We start from the raw sequence: 10,680 nt of genomic DNA on the forward strand, positions 1-10,680 counted from the left end.
GTGAATGTTCATGAGTGGACGTGTTAGTTTGACTTAAATAGGCTTGAAAATCTATGGGAAAACCTGAAAATGTTTGTCTAGCAATGATCAACAACCAATTTGACAGAGCTTGAAGAATTATGAAAATAATAATGGGCAAATGTTGCACAATCCTGGTGTGGAAAGCTTTTGGAGACTTACAGAGAAAGACCCACAGCTGTAATTGATGCCAAAGGTGCTTCTTCAACGTATCGACTCAGGGATGTGTATACTTGTGTAAATGAGATAATTCTGTACTTAATTTCTAAAAACTATTTAATCAATTTTGAATTCAGGCTGTAACACAACAAAATGTGGGATAAGTCAAGGGGTATGAATACTTTCTGAAAGCACTGTAGATAGCAGATACTACAATGCATAATGAAACAATCCCTAGTAAGCTAGTGTTTTGAGGGTGGACATACTGTGTTATTTGGAATTAATAGACTGGTTTTATGCACAACAACTTTCTATCCAAGCTGGGAGAGAGAGTGAGGAGAGCTCATGTCATGCAGGTTCAGGTAGCCTATATAGGACAGTTGTATATTCAAAAAAATCTATTGGTAACTCATTAGTATGCTGTTGCATCAAAAATGTATTTTACTATCTGCAATGTTTTAATTTCCAACTTTAATTACTGAACAAGTAATTACATTATTGCCACCAGCCAGCAATCTAAAAATGACAGCATTGCATCACCTTGTATAGCTTTGTGAAATGTTAGGCTTAACATGACAAAATGATGACCAAATAGGCCTAACAATAAACATTTATTAAAAAATATTTTTGATTTATTTAACTAGGCAAGTCAGTTAAGAACAAATGATGACAGCCTACCCCGGACAATCCTGGATGACGCTGGCCCAATTGTGCGCCGCCCTATGGGATTCCCAATCACGGCCGGATTTGACACAGCCTGGATTTGAACCATTGAGATGCAGTGCCTTAGACCGCTGTGCCACTCAGTAGCCCCTTAGTTAAAGCAAAGCTGGATATGCCCTAGCACCACAGAAATCCTATCATTGATTCGATAAGAAATCAGCCACATAAACATATCGCAATTTCAGCACCATGGACAGCTATCGGTATTCTATACTTTGTGAGTGGCTGTCTGGCTGACACATTAGGTTATTCATTTTTTAGGGAGGGGGCTGCAACTCCGACCTTGTAGGGGTCCAGAGAAACTGCATTACGCCAGTGACACACACACACACTCTCTGTGTTAATTATAGTAGACAGCAAGTCATGGCATGCTTATGGCATATAGTATTAGTGACATTTCTAGTGAGATGTAGCGACCATTTGCCTTTGAGAAATAGCAGCTTCATTACTGGTGAATAGTCAATTATTGGTCCCATATTGCCCCTGTTCACCTCCATTAGACACAGAGAATCTCAGAGCCACGCAATTGTGGAATCTCAATGTTGTGAGTCATTGTCATGCATGCGTTGGCACTACAGTATGAACCTCTATATTAGGAGTAATAAATCATCATTCTTCATTTCCGCTGGGTTTCACTGGGTTTCAGCATGCGTTTGATTGTTTTGTGGACTCCCCAGAAACTGATGTACTCCTCTGTTAGTCCTCAGAAAGTGATTTACCATAGACACCAGGTGTTGTGTGACCTGTCCAAATCATGGGTTCTTAAATTATTTAGTGTTCACACAAAGGTTTGTCTCTGCAGCCCCCATGAATCGGGGCTCCCAAACCCCTTTTACACTGGTTTGAAATGTTACAACCATCTCCCCTGAGTGCCACAGAAAGTACATTGTCAAATGTCAGGACTGTACCTTATCTTTCCTCGAAATGCAGTGAAAAGGGTCAATGCCTCTAAAGAAAATAAAAAAGCGGCCCAGATCTATTGGGTGGCAGGTTGTGTGTTGGCACCTGTGTTGCTGACAAATCCAATGTTCAAAGTCCTGCAGCCAGGAGGAGGGCACTAGCAGAAACATGGCATGGCAACTAAAACAGTGCCATACTAGAAAAGCTCCTCCTGTTCCTGCCTGCCTTTACCACCAACCCCCTGGAACGACTGTCAGTCAACACAACAGCAGTAGAATCAATAAGCTAAGAGATCAGGAACTGGCTCGTGACATGCTTCACATAATGTGCTTCTCAGGGAGAGATGGGAGATATTAAACTGATATTTTTCTGCTTTTCGGAAAACACACAAACTCAACCTTCCATAGAATATCACAGCTTCTATTAGACCTATAGCTACATAAACACATGCATGCACACACTAGTTCTGACACCATTTGTCATGTTGACTTCGTTCTCAGTCATTGATAACGGAAGAGAGGAATGGAAATACAGAAAACGATTATATCCTGGCATGGCTCCAGCAGCCGTCACCTGATGAGGCAGTATTCATCTCCAGCCATTATTATTATCCATAGGCAGCTTTTCTCCATCTCCCATGATATATTCATGATGCAGAGATGTGGTCTTGGGGCATGCAGTGTGTGGCAGTCACAAACTGACTCCACGCCGACTGAGCTTAAAGAACGCTCATCAGTTTTACATTGCTTTTGTTTGAAGCCACCGAATACACCTGCCCAGCTGGAAATAACCAAGTCTATTTGCATTTTTATTTGATTTTAATATATTCTTCAGCGGTAATGATTTCCAATTATAGAGTATATCCAGACTCAAACGTGTGTTCTCTCTGCTGCTGCTCTCAACAAGCAATGAACAAAGTGGATTCTGTTGAGTAGTGTGGTTTTAAATAGATCAAAGGATGAATCTGGGTCTTGTCTTATGCAATTAAGAAGATGCATTAAAGAGAACAAACCCCTGTGGGCTGTTGTTGTTTTAACTGATGCCCTATTGCTTCCACTGCTATATCAGGATTAACATTGTGCAAATAGGCCCTGTTGTTATACAGTACACCGACCAGGCTCAGAGCTACACTTTATGTCTCTCCTCAACTTCTACCAAAGGTTGTTGACTTTTTCTCCACCACTAACCTTGAGTCACAAAAACCCCTCTGAGAATTGGGAAGCCAAAGTTTGTCATTTCTTTCCTACCCCTCAATTAAACTTCAATTACCATTGTTTAATTACTGTATTACAATTATTTCCACCAATTAAGCCTCTAGGCTGTCTCTAACTTCACTTGTCGGCTTTGCTGCTATTATTTGAAGTCACTTCTCAGTCAATCTGTACATTTCAGATATCTGATAGACGTTACAGTGAGGGAAAAAAGTATTTGATCCCCTGCTGATTTTGTACGTTTGCCCACTGACAAAGAAATGATCAGTCTATAATTTTAATGGTAGGTTTATTTGAACAGTGATAGACAGAATAACAACAAAAAAATCCAGAAAAATGCATGTCAAAAATGTTATAAATTGATTTGCATTTTAATGAGGGAAATAAGAATTTGACTTAGTACTTGGTGGCAAAACCCTTGTTGGCAATCACAGAGGTCAGACGTTTCTTGTAGTTGGCCACCAGGTTTGCACACATCTCAGGAGGGATTTTGTCCCACTCCTCTTTGCAGATCTTCTCCAAGTCATTAAGGTTTCGAGGCTGACGTTTGGCAACTCGAACCTTCAGCTCCCTCCACAGATTTTCTATGGGATTATGGTCTGGAGACTGGCTAGGCCACTCCAGAACCTTACTGTGTTTCTTCTTGAGCCACTCCTTTGTTGCCTTGGCCGTGTGTTTTGGGTCATTGTCATGCTGGAATACCCATCCACGACCCATTTTCAATGCCCTGGCTGAGGGAAGGAGGTTCTCACCCAAGATTTGACGTACATGGCCCCGTCCATCGTCCCTTTGATGCGGTGAAGTTGTCCTGTCCCCTTAGCGGAAAAACACCCCCAAAGCATAATGTTTCCACCTCCATGTTTGACGGTGGGGATGGTGTTCTTGGGGTCATAGGCAGCATTCCTCCTCCTCCAAACACGGCGAGTTGAGTTGATGCCAAAGAGCTCCATTTTGGTCTCATCTGACCACAACACTTTCACCCAGTTGTCCTCTGAATCATTCAGATGTTCATTGGCAAACTTCAGACGGGTATGTATATGTGCTTTCTTGAGCAGGGGGACATTGTGGGCGCTGCAGGATTTCAGTCCTTCACAGCGTAGTGTGTTACCAATGTTTTCTTGGTGACTATGGTCCCAGCTGCCTTGAGATCATTGACAAGATCCTCCCGTGTAGTTCTGGGCTGATTCCTCACCGTTCTCATGATCATTGCAACTCCACGAGGTGAGATCTTGCATGGAGCCCCAGGCCGAGGGAGATTGACAGTTCTTCCATTTGCGAATAATCGCACCAACTGTTGTCACCTTCTCACCAAGCTGCTTGGCAATGGTCTTGTAGCCCATTCCAGCCTTGTGTAGGTCTACAATCTTGTCCTTGACATCCTTGGAGAGCTCTTTGGTCTTGGCCATAGTGGAGAATTTGGAATCTGATTGATTGATTGCTTCTGTGGACAGGTGTCTTTTATACAGGTAACAAGCTGAGATTAGGAGCACTCCCTTTAAGAGTGTGCTCCTAATCTCAGATCGTTACCTGTATAAAAGACACCTGGGAGCCAGAAATTTTCTGATTGAGAGGGGGTCAAATACTTATTTCCCTCATTAAAATGCAAATCAATTTATAATATTTTTGACATGCGTTTTCTGGATTTCTTTGTTGTTATTCTGTCTCTCACTGTTCAAATAAACCTACCATTAAAATTATAGACAGATCATTTCTTTGTCAGTGGGCAAACTTACAAAATCAGTAGGGGATCAAATACTTTTTTCCCCACTGTATGTACAATGCACACTCTGAAAAACACAACGCTATGATGCATAAAGACAGTGGGTGGGTGAAGAATATCACAAATCCTAATACCCTTACTTATAATGGTAACATTTGGAAGCTTCTTAAACATTCTTTGCATGTCTTATTGAAAATGTGAACTGAATTATTTTGCTAATGAGATAAGGTGGTGGAATGACTGAGCAAGTGAGTCGGTAGGAGAGTAGTGTGTGGTCTCCTTTCATCCAGGGGTCAGGAGAGGTGGTGTTAGATAATCTTATCAGGCTTTACCATGATGTCTGAATTATAGCATGAAACTGACACCGACTCATCTCCAACCTGAATTTAAGCTCTTTTAAATGTTAATCTGGGTTTTGACTCTGAATATGGGTTTTACTTGAAATCTCATATCTTTGAAGACAAATCAAAATTTCTATCTAGTTGGTGAAAAGTCCGTTGGCTATATTTGACTAATCTTTGGGTATTGCACAAGGTAAGATTATAGCACGAGTGTTATTCAACCCAGTCTCATGGGCTATAATGTTCCATTGTATTACTTTCATCAGCAGGTGATATCCACTGCTGCTCTGCAATTACATTCTCTAGTCATAAAACATTTTTTAAACATAATGACATATACATTTCTCAACAAACTTCTCCAAGTAGGAATATGTTCATACTTGTCTCATTTTGAAAACACAAAGGAATATACTTTCTCTCTACAAACTCCTCCAAATGGGAAACTTTACATTTCTCCCACCTGATTCACAATAAACCTTCCTTGTTTCTGGTCAACAGACAGGCCTAATTGTTGGATGGGTCCTACTTGTTGTGTTGACAGTGTTAGGTGTAGGGGTAGAACACTGAGGACAGCAAGTGGGGCATCCTGATAGGGAGATGTCTGTCCTGTAGGCAGAGTAAGCCAGCCAGGCTGATAAAGAGGGACGGTGGGCAGGTGTCCTGTAGGCAAAGATAACCAACCTCCTGATAATTACATGAAGGGCCATTATTCAGACTGAGGGGGAGGGATGGCCCCTGCAGACATTCTCATCCTGCTTATAGATATGTCTTTATCTACTGGCTCTCCATTATCATCATCATTCCGTCACACACACACCAGGGGCCTCACTCAGTCAAAGCACAACAGCCATCACTCTTGTTTATGATAAATCTGCTTGACATATTAATAGTTGTCACATGTAATAAACTTGTAATATCTTGCATAAAGATATTCCATCTACTGTATGTTGATATTGTGATAAAACCTAAAACATACACAGGTAGTAAAGATATTTAACAGACCACCAACAATCCTACAAATACAGCTACATAAATCATTGTTAATTGTGCTGACTTCGCTATCAAGTAAGCCAGGGGATCTTTCAGCTTCAGACCCAAATGAGAAATTGACCGCTCTTCCGTGACCCAAATCCTCCTACAATGACCCCAATTGAAAAGAAATAGTATGTGATTATAGATGTATCCTCCTAACTCACGACCTACCTCTCACATGCCCAGGGCCCACTTTGGGATACAGGGATAGTTTAAGAAACCCTGGACTAAGCTCAGGAGTTATTCTGAATTATTTTTGCTTGTTTGTTGTTCTTTTTTCTTAGAGGGAGGAACATGTGAGGTGATTGCTGCTCACAGATGCTGTAATAAGAACAAGATTGAAGAGCGGTCCCAGACAGTCAAGTGTTCCTGTCTACCAGGGAAGGTGGCAGGGACCACCAGGAACAGACCCTCCTGTGTTGACGGTAAGTACCACCACTACCATCACAATCCCCATTGGTATTGCAGGCGCAGAGAAGTGTTGGCACTGTCACTGATTGGACTCACACGGGTGCTGCTAATAGAACCCATATTCAACAGTTCTTTAAAATATTTTTCTCCAGGGTTGCGTAAAAGTACAATATATCATTTGGAGTGTGTATGATGCTTCAGCCTTTCTCAATAGATCTGGAATAGCAAATATCACAGCAGGTGGCCAGTAGAAATAGAGAGCCCCATGCCCTATCCCTTTCCTCTGATTAAATGACTGTAGAAGTATAAACCTGAGAGAACGTATCGAAGAACAGATACAATTCATTAATGGCATACATTTCTTAGAACTAAAGAAGCTGCGATGGTTCTTTATTTATTATGCATTTTGTTTTAAATAGTGTCAAGTCTAAGACAGGATGCCCAAGGAGTTGTTGTTATTGATTAATAGATGCACTATAACCTTGGTTCGACCAGCCTCCTGGCAACAAACCTTGGTAACCCTGTTTACCATAAGGAACAGGTCCAAGTGAGGTCCTCATGGGTGATGAATATGTATGACTGGAAAACCACTTAGACTAGGACAGAAAATAACACTGTTAGACCAGCTGGCTGCAGTGTTCATGGACATATTCAACCTCTCCCTGTCCCAGTCTGTGATCCCCACATGCTTTAAGATGTCCATCATTGTCTCTGTACCAAAGCAAACTAAAGTAACCTGCCTTAATGACTATTGGCCTGTAGCGCTCACTTCTGTCATCATGAAATGCTTCGAGAGGCTGATCAAGGACCACACCAGCTCCACCTTACCTGACACCCTCGACCCACTCCAATTAGCATACTTCCCCAACAGATCCAAGGATGACGCAATCACCATTGCTCTACACACTGCCCTGTCCCACATGGACAAGAGGAACACCTATGTGAGAATACTGTTCCTCGACTACAGCTCAGCGTTCAACACCATAGTCCCCTCCAATCTTGACACTAAGCTCAGGACCCTGGGTATGAACACCTCCCTCTGGAACTGGATCCAAGACTTCCTGACAGGCAGACCCCAGGTGGTGAGGGTAGGCAAAAACAGCTGCACAATCGAGAGCATCCTGACCGGCTGCGTCACCGCCTGGTACGGCAACTGCACCGCCCTCAACCGGAAGGCTCTACAGAGGGTGCTGCTGACAGCCCAATACATCACTGGGGGCAGAACATTTACACCAGGAGGTGTCTGAGGAAGGTCCAAAAGATCGTCAAGGACTCCAGTCACCCAAGCCACGGACTGTTCCCTCAGTTACCATCTGGCAAGCTGTATCAGAGCATGAGGTCTTGGACCTACAGGCTCCGAGACAGCTAGTACCACCAGGCCATCAGACTGTTGAACAGCTAACTCTAGCTGTCTCCCTGCACAGACCTGGACCTTAGAGACTATATACACCTTAGAGGTTATTTGCACTGACTACTCAAACATCCAACTCTCACACACAAACTTACACACACACAAACACCCATAAAACACACACACACACAATTACCCGCACACATTTAGAACACACACACACACACACACACACACACACACACACACACACACACACACACACACACACACACACACACAACGCTGTTGTTCAATTATATACTATTGATTCCACTGTGTGACCAATTCACTACCCACTCTATATTTGTAAATACAGTGTTATACAGTCCATAATATTTGATTTGAAACACTCAAACAAAATATTTACTGAATTTACTGGCCACACACAACACAACTACCTCATTTTGTACTGCGGAATTGCAGTGATGCTTTATGAATTGTATGTATTGGGTTTTGACTGATGAGGCACAATTTTACCATCTCTAGTAAAGAAGCCAATAGAAGCCAATAGTAGCCTATATCCCTCCCTATATATTCTTCCTGTGCTGTACAGCGAGCATTACTCCTCACCTGCCTGTATGCTTCTTTCGATTCTAACCATTAGATGATGTTGCCATAATTACTGAGCAGAGTAGACAGAGTGAGGGAATCTGAGGTCTCTTCTGTCTGTCAGGACTGACAGGGTATTTTCCTCTGTCAAACATCTGAGATGTGCTGGACATTTAACCTGTATTTAAGGCAATTTTCTTTTCCCAGAGCAAGAATATGGCCTGCATTAGAGTCACAGCTATGCCTCCTCCTACATGTCTAGACGTCTGTCTTTCTCGTTGATTTAAAAATCATGTAAGAAATGCAATGATATAAAATTCTTTCAATAATTCACATAGGGTTGTTTCAGTGCATATTTTGTTTTGTAAGTACTGGTACAAGGATTCAGATATTGATTTTGATCGATTATTACACCATACTCAGCTAGGGACGTTACTTTGATATTTGTCAGACAGATTCCCACAATTTAGATGTGTGTGTCTGTCATGTGATGAACAAAGCAACAGACCCTCTAGTCACCAATCCATCTCCAAGTCATACACTGCTATTACATATAGCCGTTCCACTGGGTAAGACATACTCAGGTCACATTATCCATTTGTTGCCTGCAGCATCCATAGTGATTGGGAAGTGGTGGTGTGAGATGGAGCCTTGTCTGGAGGGAGAGGAGTGCAAGACGCTGCCTGACAACTCAGGCTGGATGTGTTACGCTGGGAACAAGATCAAAACCACCCGGGTAAGATAGCCTCACATTACCATTTGAAACAGAGACATATTGGAGGAGGGAGAGTTGCAGTCATGAGGAATTTGCACCAATAGAACAATACAGACTTTAAATTTAAAGAAAAAGGCACAAGGTATTGACTCAACAATATGGGCTATACTACCTAATACCTATTTTTTACTGGTTAGGGCTTGCAAGTAAGCATTTCACTGTAAGGTCTACACCTGTTGTATTCGGCGCACGTGACAAATACACTTTGATTTGATTTACTTACGTCTCCTTTCTTTTTTAGAACACCCAACAACCTGCAAGCGAAGAATACCTCTAACTTTAGACGGACCAACTGCAGAGGTCAGCTTTGCATGTTCCATGGAGCTGTTACTGCATACCATCTTATCATAAACCCTCTAATAAACAAGATTAACATTATAGCTGCACTGCAATATATCACAATATCTTAGTGCTCTCCCTTTTGTTTGTTTCAGATCAATCCAAGGACCCAACAAAGACATTCAGTTTACTTTCCTGGATTGAAATGTGTGAATTCTCAAAGAAACTGCTGCTCAAGTGTACTGGGAATGATGCAGTTCAAGGATACCAATGGGGGACCTTATTGAATTCTGAATTTTGTTCTTTGAGGAAACACTGCTTTTGGATGTACAGCACATCTGTTGTCAGAAAACTCAGACAGACTCTGCGAGATGGGCAGACATTTCTGGGTTACCTTTAGCAAGTACTTGCAGTGGGGAGTCAGGATTCTGTATATACCATGTTTCAGTGTCTTCATGTTAACAAGAACATTGTCTACAGTATGATGGTGGTGAGATGTAAATGATTCCAAACCCTGATCTGTTCTGTTCTTGTCCATGTGTTCTAGATTTCAGACCACAGCCAAAAGTCTAATATTTCTCAGACATTCAATAACCTATAGGTTTACATCATGTGAGGATGCAACTGTACATTGGCTGTTAAAAGGAATAATTTGACCAATATAACAACACATATTTTTGTTATCAAAACCGTTTTTGTATTTGAATGCATTCAGTCATCTCAGTTGCTTCATCATCCCTCTTAGAAATAACAACACTTATAGTTCAGTTATCCTTCAAAAGGTTGATTGCTCACCAAAAATACAGTACGCTTGTTTGTTTTTTACTCCTTTAGATGCCTTATGTGTGTCTTCAACATATTAAAAGTCTACCATTGCTCTGTGCGTAAATATTGAATTAAAGTATGTTGTGTTATGTAATTAAATATATCTTTTGTACTGGCTGCACAGTGCCATTTACCTCTAAATTGAAGTATCAACGAATCAGCCTATCCTACTAAGTGATGAAATCTGGATAATAATGGCCTCTATAGCGCACAGATGTCAGAAAGCACAACGATCACAATCAACTAGCTTGCTAACTGGGTTAAGTAAGTAGAGGAAAACACATGAACAGAATATCAATGTTTAATTTGTACATGCATCTTTGTAATGGGTACTAGACCAGTTG

At 41.6% G+C, this 10,680-nt stretch overlaps 1 protein-coding gene across 3 annotated transcripts in view; it reads left to right on the forward strand.

Annotated features, from left to right (window-relative positions):
• The window catches only part of LOC115168114 (chemokine-like protein TAFA-1), a 35,593-nt gene extending 25,205 nt beyond the window's left edge, over nucleotides 1-10,388 (forward strand). For all 3 annotated transcript variants that reach the window (XM_029723040.1, XM_029723041.1, XM_029723042.1), the window contains 4 exons: nucleotides 6,389-6,529; nucleotides 9,069-9,193; nucleotides 9,474-9,532; nucleotides 9,667-10,388. In XM_029723040.1, the coding sequence (XP_029578900.1) occupies nucleotides 6,389-6,529; nucleotides 9,069-9,193; nucleotides 9,474-9,509 (302 nt within the window). In that variant the 3' untranslated portion in view covers nucleotides 9,510-9,532; nucleotides 9,667-10,388. The remainder of the gene's footprint in view (nucleotides 1-6,388; nucleotides 6,530-9,068; nucleotides 9,194-9,473; nucleotides 9,533-9,666) is intronic.
• The last annotated feature ends 292 nt before the right edge of the window (nucleotides 10,389-10,680 follow it).

The sequence above is a fragment of the Salmo trutta genome, chromosome 30 (assembly GCF_901001165.1).
Source record: "Salmo trutta chromosome 30, fSalTru1.1, whole genome shotgun sequence".
NCBI classification, from domain to species: domain Eukaryota; kingdom Metazoa; phylum Chordata; class Actinopteri; order Salmoniformes; family Salmonidae; genus Salmo; species Salmo trutta.